This window comes from Mesocricetus auratus, unplaced genomic scaffold (assembly GCF_017639785.1).
Source record: "Mesocricetus auratus isolate SY011 unplaced genomic scaffold, BCM_Maur_2.0 Super-Scaffold_100691, whole genome shotgun sequence".
Lineage (NCBI taxonomy): Eukaryota > Metazoa > Chordata > Mammalia > Rodentia > Cricetidae > Mesocricetus > Mesocricetus auratus.
In genome coordinates this window covers 40,217,839-40,239,443 of record NW_024429267.1, presented here as the reverse complement: position 1 = coordinate 40,239,443, position 21,605 = coordinate 40,217,839, and the positions used below count along the sequence as shown (strand labels likewise).

Genomic DNA, 21,605 nt, shown 5'->3' with positions numbered 1-21,605 from the left:
TAGCCAATTCTATAGGCAGCTTTTAAATACATAAATTCCCAGGCTGCACCCAGGTCAGTTACTCAGAATCTCCAGATGAAACCTACGTCTCTGCACTCTAATTGCAGGGACAGTTAACAGAACAGAGGTTTCTTGACTGGGGTGTTTATGTGTATGGTTGGGGGCACATCAGGTTTATCTGGTGCATTTTATCATCCTACACAGACTGATAAATATTCTGATTCTGCCTAACTCCCAAGCAAGAGTCCTGGATGAGTGGCATCCACTTATGGAATTATTCTGAGATGGGTGATAACACATGCCTGTAATACCAGCACTCAGGAGGTCAAGGCAGGAGGATTACTGCAAGTTTAAGGATGGTCTGGACTACAGACCATGTCTCAGAAAGGAAGACAGTGAGGGGAGAGAGGAAAGGAAGGAAGACAAGGAAGACACTCTGTTTCCATCCCCTTGCCTGGAGACCGACTTGCTAGGGTAGTCGCAGCATAGGACAGAGCTGCTTGAAGCTGCAAGCTAGGCAGGATGCTCTCTGAATTGTAACTTTTTCTCCAGTGGCAAATGGTAAGGAATGAAGTGGGTGTGGCCAGAGTCCTGACTCTGACTTTAAGCTGTCTGGTTTGGAAACAGGCTTTTAGTGTCTTCTTGCTAATTTGCCTTTCCTAGAATGAACATTTTATTTGCAGGAATGTCATGGTGATTGGACAGAATGAAGTACGCCATAGCAGCTGGCCAATAGATATTTGTGGGCCATCTCCACCCAGTAGAAATAGTAATATACCCCTCTCCCTAAACCCTCAAGTATATCTTTCTTCTAAAGAAAACTGGGACTCATTATGGCAACAAGAAGAAATATAGTATTATTCAATTAGCTTATTCATAGTTACTAAACATTAGGTTATCAGAAGGATGAATTCTACTATATATGCATGTTATATATGTATGCAAATATATGTAGACACATACACATATAGAAGCACATACATGTGGCAAGTCCCTGTTTAGTATTTGACTTTAAAATTTTGCATTTTAATTACTCAAGTTATGCTTATTATAGCAAATTAACATAAAATCAACTAAACTAAGTTTACTAATCTCTGCTTCCATGTCCTGTTTCCATCCTGTTCATATAACCATTTTTAAAAGCAATTTGATGTTAAAAATGCATTTGATATGTACGTTTCATAATTATCCTTTTATATACTGGCGTGCTTCCCACATGGGCACACACAGCAAATGATGTTCTGTAACTCGCTTCCCTTCTCTCTCTCTTCACTTAATATAATGTGAGCATCTTTCAAAGTCAACCGACATCATTCATCTTTTACTTTCAATATTTCTAGGCATTCCCTGAGCTGGGTATAGTGTTTTCCAACCATTCCTTGACACAGGCATCCAGTATTCATCTACTGCTGTGCAGACATTCTTATGTGTGGTAGAGGTGGGTGGGCACACATGTGCATGTGTTGGTGTGTACCCATGTACTGGTGTGTATGTTCGTTCACCTATGTGTATATATGTGGAGATCAGAGGTTGATGTTGGGTATCTTTCTTGGTTGCTGTCCCTTACATTTTGAAACAGGAACTCTGTGATCCTGGACCTCATCAGTTCAACAAGACTAGTTTGTAGTTGGATTCTATTTGTCCCGCCCATCAGTTCTCACAGCTGCTTATGTAACAACACTCTGAGGCTTAGTATTAAATATAATTGTTTGGCTACTGACTCAGACACATTACTGACTAGCTCTCTCTTATAAATTGACCATTTCTATTAATCTGTGTATTGTCACTAGGCTGTGGCTTATTGGTAATGCTGCAGCATGTTACTCCTTTGGTGGCTACATGGCTACTCCTTGACTCCCTGTATTTTTTTTCTGTATGTTTGTTTGGATATTCTGCCTAACCATTGACCAAATCAACTTTACTTATCAACCATTAAAAGCAGTACACATTTACAGCATACAGAAAGACATCTCTCATCACTAGTTGGTTAGTGAATTCTAGGGAATCCTCCTGTCTCCACTTCCACAGCATTCCAACAGGTATGTGCCACCATGGCAGGCTTTTTTTTATCTAAGTGCTGGTCATCTGAACTCAGATCCTTCTCTTGAGCCACAGGCACTTTCTCTACTGAGCAGTCCCGTGGGCCCCTATAAGCATCCCTTTACATACAACGTTAAACACCAATACCTAGGCTTCTTCTAGATGAAGCAGTGGCAAAATCCTAATAGTTATGGTCAGACTGTGGGCAAGGCAAAGGCCAAACAAATAACAATACATACGGCACACTGACTTTTATTGGCATGCCAGGCATGAACCAGGAACTCCAGTGGTGTGCAAGCTCTAAATGTGAGAGGGTTTCAGGCCGACCTCAAGCAATTCACCAATGCAGCATATGATTCAATGGCAAAGCCAAATGCTACAAATGATAGCTATGTGAGTATTAGGTCTGGAAGGAAATCTTCCTAATAGTGCTTAGCCAGCTTCTCCTCCAGCCCCATTTTTGTCATGTTCCTTAGAATTCAGGGCAGTTTTAGATAAAACTCTTTTTTTGCATAGCTTTCCTCAGTGTTTCCTGTCACAGAAAGCAGAGGGAGCTCCGGACGAAAGCCCAGAAACATGTTAACATGTCTTTTCAGTGTGGCTGGTAGTTTATCTGATTGTTCACAGTTTGCTATATCATTTTCTTTCAGAAGCTCAAAGTAAAAACGCAAGTTTGCCCAACAGAAGCCCCCATTTCTCCCGACAGACCTTTGACATGCCTTTCAGTGAAGCCCTTGCAAGGAGACACTTAACTACTTTCCAGAGAAGAAGCAGAAGTCACAAGACCAAGTGAAATCACCAAATAACTTTTGAAAGCACATTAAGCAGGATTCAACAGACTTTTTTTCTTTTAGACAGCTATGAAATGGTGTCATCAAAATTGTTTTTACTCTTAGTGATTTTACTGCAAAAAAAAAAAAGTTGAAATCCTATGGTGCTCTCATGAAGGTATTCAGCCTGTGCCTACTTGGAGAAATAGCTTACTGTTCAGCTGCCAGGCTTTCAGCTGCTGCACTCCCTGGGTCTGCCTCTGCTTACCTGCAGAGGCCTAGCTCCTCCAGGCAGCCCCCAGCCAGTGGCTGAGCCTGGTGGGGATATTAGAGGTGTCTATTTTGGGAACAGAAACTCATTATTTCCTGTTTGGCTGGCTGAGACTGTCAGGTCTGCTTGGGACCTGTATTGCTGTGATCTGGGGATGTCCGTGCCAAATCCTGCTTCCTTCCCTTTTGTCTTTCACAGATAAACCTGCTCATTTCCTAACTTTTCAGGGCCTGCTTTCCAGAGGCCACAATAGCCACCCATGTGTTCAATGTGTTTAATGTAGTACCCATATAGTCTCTGTCCCCCAGACATTTGCGTACCCGGCTCTGCTAAAAATGAACCACGATCCTGCCAAAGCAAAACAGACCATTTTTGTGGGACAAAACCCAAACTTGGATATTCTAAAATTTTACTCAAACCATTTCTAAGAACTGATGTAAGGGGTGTACTTTAACATTCCTTCCATGTTCCCTATGAACTGATTACAGCCTGGACATTCAGAGTTGCATAGAAAGAATCCAACCTCCATGTCTTCACTCTAATCACAATCCTACCTTGAGCACCATTGTTCTTGATAAGATGCCTTCCAGCCTTGTGGTTCCACAGATTGAGGATGAGGAGCCTAATTGCATGCTTGCTGTTTCAGGGGAGTTTGGAGAAGTGTACAAGGGCCGTTTGAAACTGCCGGGCAAGAGGGAAATCTATGTGGCCATCAAGACCCTGAAGGCTGGGTACTCAGAGAAACAGCGTCGGGATTTTCTGAGCGAGGCGAGCATCATGGGTCAGTTTGACCATCCCAACATCATTCGCCTGGAGGGTGTCGTCACCAAGAGTCGGCCTGTCATGATCATTACGGAGTTCATGGAGAATGGTGCTTTGGATTCTTTCCTCAGGGTAAGAGCCACTTCGGGGTGTGTGTGGTGCTAATACTGTCTCGTGCACAGCAAAGGTCCTGGAGAGAAGAGTTCTGTGAGGATGATCTGCCTTCAGGACTGGCTGGTCACATGTGGAGGTTTTAACCTTGCCAAGGTTAGCAGAGATTTGTTGTTGAAAGGAATGAATGACCTTGTACTCAGTAGCCAACTAAGGTAGCTAATATTCCCTCTCTCAGCAGTTATTAGCTATCTATAGTTCTTGGTATATGGGCAGCACTCCCCTACCATGAGAATCCCCCTCTTCCTCATTAGCATGTTCCTACACCCAGTCAGCAGCTGTGGTCAAAGGACCACCTGTTCATACTGAAGCATTGATTGGTTGAACGATCTGGGCACGCCTTCTCTGCAGACTGGGCCTGTGCGAGAAGAATGCAGCTCTGATGCCTTATAGCTATTCATCTAAGACCCAAATGATGTAGCACAGAAATATGACTTATGATATTCATGAACTTGTAACTGAGGCAAGGGTGTGGGGCTGAGCATCTACTTTCCTGCAGGATCATATGAAATTGTCTGAAGTCTCCTTTGTTTGTGTACTAAGATGGAGGTTAAATTTGATATCAGCCTTACCGTTCCTGATAGCCTGCTTGAAAATCTTTGAGACAAGCTGGGTTCAAAAACAAGCATCCTTCAAGGAGACAGCAAATGCTGTACATTTGTGTATCTTGGAAATCACACGGTATCACTTTTACCACATTGACAAACCCACCAAGATCCAAAAAGAGAGCAGTCCCCATGTTTTAGGGAGGACGATGACCCAGTATCTTCTACTGACTAGGGGTATGGCTGAGTCCATAAAGTGCATGCTTGCATAAGGATGAGGACTTGAGTTCAGATCCCTGTACTCACACAAGGAGATGCATGGGCACATATATGTAATAACAGTACTAGGCTTGGGGTAGGTAAAGGAGACATGTGGATCCTAAGGGCTCTCTGATTGGCCAGCTAGTCTAGCTGAAACATTGAACTCAATGAGAAACCTAGTCTTCAACAATAAGGTGGAAAGCAGTTGTGGGAGGCACTCAGTGCTGACCTCTGGCCCCCAGAGGTATACTCAGAGACAGAGACAGACAGAGACAGAGACAATGAGACAGAGAGATATCTTGCTATATCCATTGTACAGAATACAACCCACCACAGCTGTAGTCCCTGCCTTGATCCTGAATGTTCAAAGCTTCCAGTTGTTACCTGCCTGTGTAACACTTTGTGAAGGGCAGAGATGTCACAGATGCAAACATGAGTCTTCCTGGGGATGTCAAGGGAGGTATCAAAGAGAAGGAAAACTTCTGAGACACTAGGGCATGGGGAGTCTGGCAGACAGTGGGGAAGTGGATGGTGAGCTGTGGGACAGCTTGGCCTGTGCAGAAGTTGAAGTAAGCACTGGCTAGTTCACAATCTAAGGCAGCTGCAAGGTTGCTTCCACTCCCAGGAACGGACTGGGCGTGGCAATGGGACTAGACTGGAAGCTACACTTTCGCATTACTGAAGCTGCCTTTTCAGGGCAGTGCATGCTTGTAGACTAAGCTATGTAGTTGGGGGAGGAGTTGAAGGAGTGGAAATGGAGAAATTGCAATAGATTGGAGGTTTAAGCACACGCTTCCTTGAGGGAATGATTGGATCTCTGTTTTGAAAACCCTGGTACCTGGTACAATGAGTCATGGTAAATGTTGGCTGGATGAAAACCATGCACAGTTATTCCTAGGGAATGGAAGAGAGTTCTAAAAATGCTGTGTGCCTGTGGCATCTCACTCCCCATCCTTGTAGACATGTGAGATCAAGGCACACTCTGCTCCATGCTTTTCCAGGGGCAATCATGTATGATCAGAGATCTTGTAGAGACAGTGAAATGAACATGAATAGAAAGGCAAGAATTTTCTGGACCAGCCTCAAGACCCTCTCCAGAGTCATGTGTTTCCTTGGTATCACTTGATTCTAATTTAGAGAAAGTCACCACCACATAGTTGAAAGACTCAGAGTCCTTCCCAAGGTCACTTCCAGGATAGGAAGAGTCTTCCTTGGGAGCCTATGAGAATCAAAGCCCACCTTCTTACTCCCCCCTAGACAGAGAATTTTCCACCTGGGGCCCAGAACGCAAAGACTTGTTGAACACAGGAGATTTTCATGATAATGAAGCCATGGGAGGAAACCTTGGGGCAAAAGAGAGCAACACAGAAAAACAGAGGCGAGGGCACAACCAGGAAGGGGTGGCAAGGGCAGGCAGTGCCAAGAGCATCAGGGAAATGAAGCGTTTCTGACTGTTCGCACCTCGTGGAGGCAGGTAATCTATAAATCTAATTTCAGCCTCACTACTGAACCCTGGAGCATAGCAACATTAATTGATGTATCTGCTACTTGATAAAATTGAAAAAATAGGTCATCAGTTCAGTTCTACAGGGTCCATCTTCTGGGAAGGGGGATAATTTTAGGACCACCATTCAAAGAAGAGAGAAAAGGGTTAGTCCTTAAATCATACAGCTGATTCCTTTCCCCCAGTCCTGGACTTAGCAGCTTTGAGAGGGATCTCACGCTTGCCTTGGGTCAGAGCCTCAGAGATCTACACCTCATCTTTACCCATTCTCCATCACTGTCTTTGTAGAATTCCCATTTTCTAGAAGGATTAGGAACGCCCAAAGGCTGGCTCCCATTGCTAGTTGTTTTAAATAGAAGAGTTCCTTCTTAGTACCCATATCTAATGGCACCCACCTGGGTGACTCTTCCCTAATCTTCAGAACCATCCCTGAATCTCAGACTCATTGTCTGGTTAAAAGCTTGAATGAAGAGCCTTATGGTCACTGTTGGTTCATTCATAGATGGTTACATCTGTAAGACCCTTGGTAGTCACTGAGTGGTGTCAAATGGGATATTTTTCCCCAGGGACGCTCATCCATGGATTGAAGCTGGAAGGAAGCAACTAGGGAGAGAATATCAGATTGGAAGCCATGAGACTGAAGCCCCTGTCTTGGCTTCTGCTATGAGTCACCCTGTGGCCTGGAGAGAGTCTGTTAACTCAATTTTCCAATCTATAAACTAAAGGCATTGAGCTGGATGAGCTGGAAAGTTCTCTTTTAGTTAAAAAAAGAATCTATGATTCATTCTCTTCAAACAAATCAAATAAGGGTTTCATTTCCTGAAGTGGATTTGTCAATGAAAGTGGAAATACCTAAATCCTCCCTGTCTGATGTGAGGACCGCCAAGTGGCTCCATGCATTTGCAGGAAAGCAATTTCAGTAGAAAGCACTTCAGTATGAGGAGAAAGTTTAAACCACTCCACCCAGGCCTGCATCTCCTCACTGAATCATGTTTGTTCCCATGGGCTCAGCATGGAGCCCGTTGCTACCCACAGTCACCTAGAAACCAGGTGGTGGTTGTTCTGTTTCGCGTATTTTCTATGCTGGTGTCCTTATCTCCGCAATTACAAAGCCTGTGGCCAACTATGCTATGTAATTTAAGGGATAATGCTTGTCTCTCAGAACAATTTCCCAGGGCCCACGAGATGGTTCAGTGGGTAAAGGAGCTTGCTACCAGCTTAACCACCCGAGTTCAAAGCTCCAGAAGTCACACAGTGGAGAGAACCAAGGTTGTCCTATGACCTCCACATACACACCATTCCTATAAATCAAGCAAAAAGTCATTGGACACATGGGGAAACATAGTATGTTTATATCCTTAGGTTTCACCAAGATAGTAAATTCAATGATCAGGAAGGACCCTTTCTGTAGAGATATGTTTACCCTACAGAGCCTAAGGAAAGCATGTTGCCTGTTGCAGACTCAGCGTCTTCCAGGGGGCGAGGCACAGGACAGGAGCCTAAAGACCAGATAACAGGAGCATTATTAGTCACAGGTAGCTTTTCTCCCCATGAAGCTTATGCAGCCTTTTCTTCTATATACCACAGAAGGCAGCCATTACCAGAGGGTTGGAGATGGAATGACAACACAGAAGTAATCTACCACTCTGGATTTAGACTTGTGTTACAGCTCAAACCCACACCGAGTGATTTAAGTCTGATCACGCAGGTCCTCTGGACTTCCTTTATCTTCTCCATGAAAACAATATAATATCGCCTGCCGTTTTTTCTGCCCAGGGCCAGTTTGAAGGCTCTGATCACATCCTGAGAAGTATGATTTGCCATTTCTAAGTCAAGTAATGGAAGAAACTAGTATTTTCGAATTGATCCAGATTTCAAGCATGTGCCATTAAGTCTCCATCATCCACTGTTACTACTGGTTATGTACCAGGGAATTGTTGCCAGGATTGACCCTTTGTATGTTGAGTTCAGAATGACCATCACACTGGGCTTCCCAAGAGCAATTACTCTAGAGTCTCTCACATACCCAGGAAAACATGAGGAACCTTGAATTGGACCCTGGTCTCCCTCAATGGGAATACCTGAGATCCACGGAGGAGGTGACAGGGAGGAAAGGCTGGCCTGATTCCTGGGTGCTGTGAGCATTACTGTTATCAGAGCGTCACAGGGTCCCAAATGAAAGCCTCTGACCTGTGATCTCATCTAACCCCCCACAGAGTCCTGGAAGAGAGGAAACTATGCTCTTAAGTTTCAGGTGTGGAGGTCACCACTCTGGAGGCAAAATCACTTGCTCAGGCCAGTGAATGGCAGAGCCAGGTCCAAACTGTATCTATTCAGACACCCAACTTTTAACCACTTCTGGCTCCTGTTCACCCTGGAAACTGTAGTGATGTCTGGTCTAAATTTTAAACACAAGGTTAGCCCAGAAAGACTGCACCGAACTAAAGCAGAAGCACAGACACCTTCTCATTGTGTGTGAGCGCCACTGACCCTCTCCAGATGAGATCTTTAGCGAGACACCGATTCTTCACTAGAATGTCACCTACACTTAAGAAGAAGAAATGAAAAGTGAAATTTTAAAAAAATCCAGCCCATGTGACTTCAATCTGGGAAGCATTTTTATAATCCACAGAAGTTGCATGGGAACTTTCTGAGGAGACACATCTCCCAGAGATATGCTTAGGTGGGGTGGGGTGTGGGGTGTTCCTAAAAGGACACCTGGCTTTTGGAGAAGGTGCTGATGGAATTTTCACTCAGGAGGAGGTTTTGAACCATCCCTGGTACATTCATTCTTCATGGATGGGCAAATCAGTTCCACAAAGCAACTTTGTGCTTTTATTTTAGATCCTTAGAAGAAAATGTCACAGGAAAAGCATTCTGGGAAGGTTGGGATGTGGTTAGGAATTGAATCGGGAGCAGTCTAGCCCATGGGGTGTGTCCTAGTTTGCTTTTCTGTTGCTGTGCTAAGACACTGACCAAAAGCAAATGGGGAGGAGAGGGTTTGCTTCCTCTAAAAGGTCATTGTCCTTCACAGTGGGAATCCAGGCAGGAATTCAAGCAGGAGCAGGAGCCATGGAGAAAAGCTGCTTGCTGCCTTGCTCCCCATGGCTTGCTCATCCTTCTTTCTTATACTACCCAGGATCACCTGTCCAGTGGTGATACAGGCCAGAGTGGGATTTTTCCTCCCACATTAATCATTACTCAAGAAAACGTTTACCCATAGTCAGGCCCACAGGTCAGCTGATGGAAGCAATTCCCTTTGATGTCCAGAGGTTTGTATCGAGTTGATAAAAGCAACCAGTCCACTTTCCCCATGGCTACTGACAGATTCTGAAGAAGGGAGAGTCATTGTGGTATGTGTAAAAACGGCATGCCCACCCATGTTGAAATAAGATAATAGATGTGGGTGTAATCTATCCAGCAGATATTCAGTACAAAGGGGCTCCTCACACTCTTTCTACTTTGTAGACTTCGCATATGGACTTCTGAGGCAGAGAGTATGGCTTACCCAGTACTTGTGTTTAACAATATCTAGACTATACCTCAGGTGCCCTCTCCTTCAATCACAGTGTTCCAATGTTTAGGGTGTGCTCTAATTGATATAGGATACAACTTACTACCCTTTGGAGAGAAACTGACGCTGAGCTAAATAGGAAAGGAAGTTCCTGGTGGCATGATTCAACCACTGTCCACAGAGGCAAGACCCAGGAATTTATGTGTAACAAGAAGAAGACACATTTATTTGTTGGAAAAATCTATGTATTGGGGAGGTATTGGTGCTTAGAACTGAGTCCACCAGTGATGGGAGAGAGCAAGTAATATAGCCCGGCATGGTGAGGGACACTAACAGGGTTCCAGGTACTAGACACTGTGTGTGAACTTCAGCCCCACTGACCCCTGTGAGGCGAGCTTGGTTAAACAAAGTAGAGTTTGCCAGATCAGAAGATTCGAAGGAGTTGCCTGAGACTTTGAGTTTGGGAAATAACAAGAGATTCTGGTCACACAATTGCTTATACTTTTTAAGGTGTTGGCTGCTGCTTCTCCTCCTCCCCCCTCCTTTTTCTGTTAGTTTTCAGCACTGAAAATATTATAGGGACCTCAAGAGATGGGAGTTCTTGTGCTCAAAGACTTAAGAGTCAAACAGCAAAGACCAGAATGTTATAACACATCCACAAAGTTCAAACTTGTGAAACATAAGGCAATATAGTAATATATTTGAAAACAATGTTCAGAAGATGCTAAATATATTTGGGGAAAGGGGAATAATAAGGATATCATCTTTGAGGACGGGACAGTTAAGCAGAAAACAAAGGGCACCTGGGGACGGGATTAGAGAGAAAGAAACAGAAGAAATGGTATTTATGAAGTCCAGGGCAAGTAGGACTTGCCTTGGAAAGAACCTAGAGTTCTTAAGTCCTTGTGACTTCATACAGCATGGGTGTGTGATTTTAGAGGCTAAGGCCAGGCAGTAGCTGGTCCCTAGGGTCTCCTAAGTTGTGCTGAGGAATTGGGAGATTTTCCTTAATGCAATGGAAAGCTGTTGGAGAGTTTAAGCCAGTGAGTGACAAGGACTGATTTATGTCTTGAAAAGATGGCCAAGGCTGCCATGGAAAGAATGGATTGTAGGGGGGCAGGTGCAGGAGGCTGTTACAGGTGATGGATGGCAATGACTTGTTTGGAATGGTGGCAGTGGAAAGAGAGAGGAGTGGACGGTTTGAGATGTAATTTGGAGATGAAATCGACAGGGCTTGGCAAGAAGAGAGCAGAACATTCAAGGAAAGCGATGAGGAGGCGGGAGGAGCAGGAAGAAGCAGTGGAGAACTGAATGCTGGGTGCTGACAGAAGGCTGACAAGCCATCGGCCATGCTGTCTAGGCTCCTGTTTAGCCACTGAAGCCCATCTTGATCTTGATCTCCTTTTTGTCTTATCACAGCAAAATGATGGGCAGTTCACCGTGATCCAGCTTGTCGGGATGCTGAGGGGCATCGCTGCTGGCATGAAGTACCTATCTGAGATGAATTATGTGCACAGAGACCTGGCTGCTAGGAACATTCTGGTCAACAGCAACCTGGTGTGCAAAGTGTCTGACTTTGGCCTCTCTCGCTACCTCCAGGACGACACCTCAGATCCCACCTACACCAGCTCCTTGGTGAGTCTTTAGTCCACCTAGAGAAAATATGGTATGAGTCAGTGATGGCCGAAGGTATCTCAGCAGCCATGGCTAAGTTGTTTCACTGCTTAAGGAGACAGATGCTGGGCACCCATTCATCCACTAGAAATAACAACAGCCAGTGTCTCGGCAAAGATTTGACCTCAGTTTTCCAGAAAGAGCTGGTGTCTACCTGGAAGCCACAGTGCTCCTTAGCCAGTGGCAAGAGCATTTTGGAGCAGATGAATTTAAGAGAATCCAGGTAAGGGAGAGTGGCATCAGAAACATCTTTCAACAGGAAGCAGCTCTAGGCAAAGTTGGGGCTGTTGGTTCCCAGTTGAGCTGGGCATTGTGTCATCAGCATGGGGCTCAGTTTCCTATCTTGCATCCAGGGTCCTTTAAGTACCAGTTCCATGCTGAGGGCTGAAATCTGATCTCCTCTCAGCCTCCCCCTGCACATCCTGAGTAGCTCTAATCTCTATCCCACTGCCTCCTTCACACAGTTCCTCTTGGAACCATTATAGATCCAAAATAGAGTTTTGGCTTTACTCTCCAGTGTATCTTTCCCATCTCCCCATCTCCATAGGTGGCTCTATTTAGCTAGAGACTGAAATAGAAGAGTCACCAGTGGTTTCTTCCCATGCCTTAATATTCCAACCTGCTCCTTGGTTACTCCTAGGAAACCCATCCCCACTCTTCCCTCCATTGCCCCCTGACCTTGAAAGACTCCTCTCTCTTGGACCTAGATTGCTACAGTGGGTGTCTAGCTATTATCTTTGTTTTCTACTTATATTCACAGTCAGCAATATCTTTCCCTGCCTCCCTGTCTATCTGCTTTATACCTCAAAAAATGAAATGCACAAATTAATGCAGAGAAGCAAACGCACAAAAAAATAGTGAATGATAACTCCTCCCCCATGGTAGGAGTCCATAAACTTTTCCTTAAAGAGCCATCTGTCTAGTGTATTAGGCTTTGATGGCCAAGAGGCAAAATGGAGAATTATGTAAAGAAGTAACTATTTGTAGTGTTACCCTTTAAGAAGTGATAAACATTCTGAACTATACACATGAGTGTAGCCAAATTTGACACTCAGGCCAAAGTGTTCCAACCTCTTCCTGGAAGCAGCATTTCTTTCCTTCTTCCTTCCTTCCTTCCTTCCTTCCTTCCTTCCTTCCTTCCTTCCTCCCTTCCTTCCTTCCTTTCTTTCTATGTTTCTTTTTTTGTATTTTTTAGTTTAAATTAGAAATAAGCTTGCTTCACATGTCAATCCCAACTCCCTCTCTCTCCCCTCCTCCCCCACTCCCTCAACCCCCCCCCCACCAATCTGCACTCTGATCCCCAAGGAGGGTGAGGCCCTCCATGGGGATTATTCAAAGTATGTTATATCATACAAGGCAGAACCTAGACGTTCCCCCATGTGTCCAGTCTGAGAGAGCATCCCTTCATGTGGAATGGGCTCCTAAAGCTCATTCGGATGCCAGGGATAAATACTGATCTACTACCTGAGACCCCATAGATGGTCGTGGCCTCTTCATTGACACCCAAAATTATGGGGTCTGGATCAGTCCCTTGCTGGCCTCTCAACCATCCGTCTGAGGTCCAAGAACTTCCCCCTTGTTCAGGTCAGCTGTTTCTGTGGGTTTCACCAGCCTGATCTTGACCCCTTTGCTCATCCCTCCTCCCTCTCTGAAACTGGATTCCAGTTCAGTTCAGTGTTTAGCTGTGGGTGTCTGCCTCTGCTTCCATTAGCCACTGGATGAAGGTTCTAAGATGGCATATAAGGTAGTCACCAAACTCATTATCAGGAGAGGGCATATAAGGTAGCCTCTCCATTATTGCTTAGATTGCCAGTTAGTGTGATCCTGTAGATCTTTGGAAATCTCACTAGTGCCAGATCTCTCTTGAAACCTATAATGACTCCCTCTATTACGGTATCTCTCATCCTGCTCTCCTCTGTTCTTCCCCCAACTCAACCTTCCTGCTCCCCCATGTCCTTCTCTCCTCCTCTTCTCCCTATCTTTCTCCAAGATCCCAGCCCCTCTCCCCTCCCCCCCAAGCTCCCAATCCATTAAGGAGATCCTGTCCCATTCCCCTTCCCGGGGTACCATGCATATCTCTCTTAGGGTCCTCTCTATTTCCCAGATTCTCTCGTGGTGGGATTGTAGGCTGGCACTCCCTTACTCCATGTCTAAAATCCATATATGAGTGAGTACATACCATGGTTCTCTTTTTGTGACTGGGTTACCTCACTCAGAATAGTTTCTTCTAGTGTCATCCATTTGCCTGCAAATTTCAAGATTCCATTGTTTTTTTCCACTGAGTAGTACTCCACTGTGTAAATGTAACACATTTTCTCTATCCACTCTTCAGTTGAGGGGTATCTAGGTTGTGGAAGTGGCACTTCTGAGTCTGATGTGTTTCTTTCCACATTTTTCTATGACCACACTATACTTGTTTCTGAATTCTTGTGCATTGCATGGAACTTTTTACTTCCAGACTGACTTTCCAAGTCTTAGTGAATATCCATTCTCTCCTGGGAGTGTGTTGATCACCTGACATCCTGAGTGGCACTGGAGGTTACCAATCTTTGAAATTATTCTAATTTGATAGCTAAAAATGTCTGCCTCACTTTGTTTTACTTTGTATTTTTATTCAATTGCCAGAACTCATTTTTCTCTCTTCTGTGTGTCTTTACTTAATGTTTTTCACTGGGCTGCTTGCTGGTATTTATGTTGGGTGTTACCGCTTGATTGTATATGACACAGTTAGATGTCCACCTAATTGCATGTGAGTGGCATCATCTGAGTTACAAAGTCACTGAGATTCAGGTAATCAAAAGTATCTATCTTTTCTTCTGTATATTCTTAGGACTGTTGTTTGCTTTTAAAGTTCTCCTCATACAAAATTATGAGATGTTTCTCAAAGAGTTTAGTGAAATTGCATTCTGTTGATGTTTATGCTATATGTAAAATTTTAGCATACCTGAAATTATTTTGCCACATTTATTTAAAAAAAATTCAGATATTCATAGAACTTTAAACAGTTTGACCAGGAATCTACTCCTCATAGATCACAGAAGGAGTATCTTGCTAAGTGTGCTTCACCATCTAACTCTGGCCTGTACCTCCGTCTGAATGTAATTTTTGTTCACACTTATGTTTTGTTCCTGCACATAATTGTGTGGACATTTTATATATAGAGGTGCACCACACGAACTTCTAGCAAGATAAAGATTCTAGTCATTACCCCAAGAGGCTCCTCCATGTGTCATTCACCTCTATTCAATCCCCACCTGCCAAACACACTCAGATACAACCATTGCTCTGTGTTTTTCAAATGCTTTTATGTATGTTTGCATGTATGTATATATCGAAACTTCACAGACAATCTAGATCTTCATAGAAATGGAATCATACAGGACATGCTCCTTGTTGTCTGGTTGTTTCCCCTTTATATCATGTTCCAGTGAGTTACTCTTCTTACTGTGGGTAGTAGTTTATTCCTATTGAATTTATTGTTTATTTCCTCATTATCTTGTTGAACAGACACCAAGAATATTCTGGAATGTATTTTTAAGTATGAATTGGCAAGTCACTTCTTACTTAGCTTTGTCAAGGTAAAAAATTATGTCACCTCATTCAATATATACTTTATTTCCAAACCATTATGTCATCCTTGACATTAAGTTCTTTCTGTCAACTGTTGATTCTGTTGATCAATTTATCCATTGTCTTTTCCTATTGGTGTGGCCATAATGACTTGAGCAAATATCACATAACAAAATTTTAATGAAATTTGGAAGAAGCAAATTCTTCCATCCTCTTAAAAACATTCTTGACTAGCTTTAAATTTCTTTTCTTGTAAATGAAATTCAAAATCCCTTTGTCTAGGTCCAAACACACACATCATTTTTACTCACAGCTGGTCTTTGAGTGGAGCTCAATCTGTCTTTGGAAGACCCAACTTTTTAATGCGCCTGGGTCACTTAAGTAGTGATGGATTCAAATATAAAGCTTGCATCTACCTTACAGTATAGTGTACCTTACAGTAAAAGTTTCTTAGTAAAAACTTCCCACCCGATTTTGCTATACACATTGCTTTGATTGTCTGCACGGATTTTTAAATAAATGCTTCTTTTATATGACAAGGTCTGTTGACTCTGGACCTCATTGTCTTCAGGAGCATTGGCCCTATGTCCACTTGACTCATCATATCTCCCATGCCATTTCTTTTGTTTGCCTTTCCCTAGAAATAGAACAATGAATATATTTGTTGATTAAATCAACTATTCTTTGAAGATACAACTTATTAAAATTATAAAAATTTATTGAATGCCTTTATGTATCAGTATTATACCACATAAGCATGTGATCAGGATCAAAAGAGATGACATGGGCATTCATCAGACACACACTCAGTGACAGAACATCTATCTGCTGCTAGAGCATGAAGAAAACAGTAAATAATACAATGTCCTGACAGTGTCTAGGGGATTAAGGAGGACTTCCAGAGGAGGAGATCATGGTATTCCAACAGATCTGAAAAAAAAATGTCAGTTTTCGTTAACTTGGCTGCTGAAATGAAATGCCCCTAGCTGGACAACTTAAATAGCAAATATTCATTCCTCCTGATTCTGTAAATTAGAGTATCAGAAGTCAAAATAACAGTCTGAACAGGCTCTTAGTAGGGACCCTCCTCTTAATCATGTCCCTGAATACCTTGGTGTGTGCATTAAAGATACAGAGAGTGCTCATACCTCTCCTCCGAACTGAGCATCAAAATGCACTTATAAGGGTATTAATCCATCATGGGGTTGCATCTTTGTGGTCTAATTTTAACCACATTTATCTCCTAAAAGCCTGCCTCTAAATATCATCCCACTAGGAATTAGGACTTCAACATCTTAACTTTGGAAGCACACAAATATAGTATAGCATTCTTTTCCCCAAAGGAACATGTCAGGTTAGGCCACACAGGCAGAGAAACTGTATTTCCAAAGGTCCTGTTGCAAGAAGGACAAATGAATATGTTAGAGTAGAAGCCACCATTGATGGTAACTGGAGAATGAGAAAATGCCTAAGAGGCCAGCAGCAGTAGGTCCTCTCAGACACTTTTGATAGAATTTATAGTCTTGGGATGGTGTGAAACCATTCAAAGCGTAGAGGTGTGTGTATGTGTGTGTGTGTGTGTGTGTGTGTGTGTGTGTATGCATATGCTGTACATATAGAACTGTACACATTATCCAAAGGTGATAAATTTGCCTTTGGGAAAAATAGCTTGGCTTCCCACCCCCACTTCCTTTTCCTTTGAATTTCTTCCTTTCTTCTATTTTCATATATGTTTTTTAAAAAATTCAGCATTGCTTGGTTTTCCTCTTTCCTTTCTTTCACTAAATCACTCCTTGCCAGGGCCAACAAATGTAGCTATCATAAGCTAGTGGTGACTAACACCCACATGTGAGGGTAGGACCACCACAGTGGGTGATTAAAAGTATGCTGGGTATAAGAGCTCCTGGGAGACTGGTGCACACACGGGAAAGCATGAAAGCCAGAAGGGATTGTGCAGGGTTCAGCTTGGGCAGATGTATTTGTGTGAACTGTGAGACAGGTAAATAAATAGGGCTGGGGGTGTCTGGAAGCAGTGACATCCATGCAGCAGGAGTACACCTGGCTCTCAGATCTTGATTATTTTCATCTACCCTACTTCAAGCAAGGGAGTCATTAGAGACATGGTACCTTTCAGAGCCAAAGCAGGGAAAGTGAGATGAGTCAGCATACACAGTGTGTGTGTGTGTGTGTGTGTGTCTGTGTATGTGTATCTCTCTGTGTGTGACTGTGTGTGTGTGTCTCTGTGTGTGCCTGTGTCTGTCTGTGTGTGTGTGCCTGTGTGTGTGTATCTCTGTGTGTGTGTCTGTGAGTGTGTGTCTCTGTGTGTGCCTGTGTCTGTGTGTGTGTGTGTGTGGATCTGTGTGTGTGTCTGTGTGTTTGTGTGTCTCTGTGTGTGCCTGTGTCTGTCTGTGTGTGTGCCTGTGTGTATGTGTGTCTGTGTGTGTCTGTGTATCTGTGCCTGTGTCTGTGTCTGTGTGTGACTGTGTGTGTGCCTGTGTGTTTGTGTGTCTCTGTGTGTGCCTGTGTCTGTGCCTGTGTCTGTGCCTGTGTGTGTGTCTGTGTCTGTGTGTGTGTGTGACTGTGTGTGCCTGTGTGTGTGTGTATCTGTGTGTGTGTGTCTGTGCCTGTGTCTGTGCCTGTGTGTGTGTCTGTGTGTCTGTGTCTGTGTGTGTGACTGTGTGTATGTCTGTGTCTGAGTGTGTGTCTGTGTGTGTGTCAAAAAGTGAGAAAACATTCAAATGATGAAGATATGCCCCCAAATCCAAAATCTCCATCTTGAAGAATATTCTAATGTTTAAACTGTGATAATTTGAATCTTAAAATATAAAACACTTACTGACCTGAGAGTTCTAAGATGAAATAAAGCCTTTGCTCCCCCCCCCCAAAAATATAAAATACAAGATGACAGTAACAGATTATAACTGGTCTAATAAGATAAATAATATAAGGGTATACCAATAGGACAAGACAGTGCTACCTTATACTAGAAAGAACATTATTAGAATATTATTAGAAAGCTACTGATTGGCAACTATCAGTGGATATTTCTGATGAGAAAACATAAGTGGGTACTAAAACCCAAGGAGAATCTGGGGAGAGGAGCAGGCATTTTACATAGCTTCCAGTTTCTCTTTCCTAATGCTGATTTAGGGGCTGGAGAGATGGCCTTGTTGCTAAAGGACTTGCTGTGCAGACAGAAGGACCCAGGTTTGCTCACCAGCCCTCATGTAAAAGCTGGATGTGGCTACATGCACTCTCACCCTGTGCTGGAAGGAAGGAACAGGTAGATCCCTGGGACTTTTTGACCAGTCAGGCTGGCAGAGTCAGAGTCCTTGTTAGGAAAAAAAATGTAGAGAGTGACTGAAGAAGGCACTGGCAGTCAGTCTCTGACCTCACATGTTGTGCATACATGCATGAGTACACACACACACACACACACACACACACACACTATACTTATTTAATAATAAAGCAACAAAGTAACATTGCAGAGAAGGTTGGAAATCATGTAACTGATGTTTGTAGATAAGATATGCACCCTGAGTTACATCAGACTAAAATTGGGCTGGTTTTTATTTTATTTTATGAAGTGGTCTGTGGTCTTCTGAGATACACACACACGCGTGCGCGCACGCACACACAGACACACACACACTCCATCTTAGCTCTTAACTCCTGTGAGTTTTAGCCTGTTTTGTACAGCCAACACTCAGGGTCAGCTAGCAATCAGGTCCCTTCCTCTCTAGCAGTTCTGATGGCCACTACCCTGGCTTCCCTCTCTTGATTCTCCCAACCAAAAAAAATGATGAAGTTTTCCCCTGGTATTCTTGCATGAGCAGACTATAGAGACTTAGGTTGCCCATAGGCAAAATGCAAAAGGTATAGATTTGCTCTTTTCAGTTTCCAGAAATTTTGGAGAATGTTCCCTTCCTTCCCCCTTCTTCTCCCCTCTTCTCCTTTCCTTTCTGTCTTCAATTATACTCGTTATTATTTCTTGGAGGCTTTGTTGATTAGAAGCATATCCACCCCCATATCAAAAGTGGAGCTTGCAGCTTCATGCCCTTAATTTCAGTTCTATGAGACAGTCTTCTCCACTGTAATTCTCTTTCACACAGCTCTTTCAAGGCCCCTTTCGCATCATCATCTTCTAATTCACCCGGTGTTTCTTTATAAGTGAGGACCTCATTAATAGCTATTAGAGTTTTCTAGTCTTTCCTCCTAGGCCCTCATCCTTCATCTGGCACTCAGACGTCCTTCTCCACCCTACTTCTTTTCTCTGGGTGTTTATTCTCCACTTTAAATTGCTATTTCTAGCCCCAGGAGCGTTTCCTTCCCAACAGGCTCCCGCAATAATGAACAGATAAAATTTGTTCCTTTGTGCTTCCTTATGATCGCAATAAATTCACTATCCTAGGAAAGAGTTCTGAGCGGCTACTAATACAGAAAAATGAGATGGGTTGGGCTCTGGACGCCTGCGCTGTCTACAAATGTTATTTCTTGCAGATATATGTCTGCATTCTGTGATGTGTCTCAGCAAACACTCCTATGCACTGTTAAAGACCAGTCCTCGATGTCTGACCTCACAGACCAAATTCTGGTGGTAATTGGTTCTGGCTAGTGTTACCAACTTAGAAAAAAGCCCACACATCCCAGGAAAGGTGCCACACCTGTCACAGATGTTTTGCATTTTGAGTCTCTAGCCTTTAGCTGGTGTGAAGAACTCCAGCATGATCCCAGAGACTTCTGGGTAGGGTCATTATGCTGAGGGAACAAAGAGTTCAGCCCCATCCAGCAGGGTTTCTTCTCTTGAGGAATGGAAAGAGGCCCTGCCTGTCCCATAGTGACCACAGTCTTCCTCCTTAGTATTCAGGTGGGTTTCTTCTGCCAAAGTAGTGTCAGTGTTCGCATCCTATAGCGTCCCTCGTGGGCTGCCTCTCGGAGAAGTCTCCAGCCATGCTCCTGCCTTCCACAGGTCCCGCTCCCCTGTTTCATCACGGATTGTGCCAAGTCTTCAAAGCACTTCCGAGCTGTCTCTGCTCTTCCCCTTTGCTCTCCTTCCTCTGCTCTTGAGCAGCTGCTCCTCCCACACCCTGTGTTTCTGCCACATCTAAAGCTCGCCTCCTTCGAAGCCTGTCCCGTCCTTCTGGCTCCTTGACTTCTCGTGTCTGATGTCTGATGTCTGCCCTGCCTCTGTCCCCATCTGCGAATGTCAGGGGAAGCTTGTTGCTGGGGCATCTGTTCCTCTGAGCGGGAGGCAGAAGCTGTCTTCTGAGGTGCCTTCCCACTGCCTTACACTTCCGCGAGCCTTGACCCTTCTTTTGTGCTTTCTCAGGCACCACCCGCCCCTCTTTTCCTACACTGACTGCCTGGAGAGCACGCATGTTGCGCCTGCTCCAGAGTAGGCCCATGTGCATCAGAATCATCCCCTGCACTAGCTGGCATGGAGCACAAGAGTCCATCTTCCCCATGGAACCAAGGACACTTGCAGTCATGGCACACCCTTTGCGTGCTCTGCAGATGTCCTGACTCCCATGTGATGAATTAGACATCCAGCTGCAGTGTGGTCAACAGCAGTATCTCACCATTGCCCCCACACTGCCCATTATTCCTGTGAATTGTTATTGTCTTAGCTGCAGCTTCAAATTTACAGCTGTGTTCATTGTTATGTCAAAATAACTGAGATACTGGCTGGCAAGATGGCTCAGTGGGTAATCATCTAAGACATGAATTCGTTACCTGGAGTCCACTGGTAGAAAGATGGAACCAGATTCTACAAGTTCTGCTCTGATTTCTGTCTACACACACACACACACACACACACACACACACACACACACGAGCCACTAAATAAATAAATGTGATAAAAGTTAAAATGGAATCACTGAGACAACTACCTTCATAAGTGGAAAGCTTTGTTTAGCTGATATATTCAGGAACTCCAGTTCATGGTCTCTTGTTCCCATCACCATGGGTCTGGGATTAGGCCAAGTGTCACTGTGGATAGAATGACTTACTTCATGGCATCAGGGAAACAAAAAGGAAGACAGTGTTTATATAACAAAACCTTCCTCCAGAGCCCATTAAGCTCTGAAGGTGTAATGGAATTTTCTACTAATAAAATCAGAGCCCTCATGATCCAGTCACTTCCCAAAGCCCTAGTCTCTGAACATTGCATGGAAAGAAGAAACAGGGTCTTTGGGGGACATTTACAATTCAACTTGTAACAGCTGCATTTTCAGGGAATCACCCACATCAGCCACAATAGAGTCTATGCTAGATATAGATTTCTTCATTTCACAAAGACGCATGCCTTTATTTCATGATATTGCCCTGGCCAATTGGGTTCTGTGTGAACTTGGGGTAAAAGAATTCTTCTGGAATTACCAATCTAACTCTAGTTGGAGAAATCACCAAGAGGATAGAAAGAATGCTGGATTTGGCCTGTGCTCTATTTTGTGAACCTGGTTTGCATCACCACACTTCCAGAATTGGAAGGATTTTGTGAGATTTCTAAGAAGTTGTG

At 43.8% G+C, this 21,605-nt stretch overlaps 1 protein-coding gene across 1 annotated transcript in view; it reads left to right on the top strand.

The window, feature by feature from the left end:
• The window catches only part of Ephb1 (EPH receptor B1), a 422,319-nt gene that overhangs the window by 364,670 nt on the left and 36,044 nt on the right, over nt 1-21,605 (top strand). The window contains exons 11-12 of the mRNA XM_005072022.4: nt 3,728-3,975; nt 11,258-11,473. Coding sequence (XP_005072079.1) covers nt 3,728-3,975; nt 11,258-11,473 — 464 coding nt within the window. The remainder of the gene's footprint in view (nt 1-3,727; nt 3,976-11,257; nt 11,474-21,605) is intronic.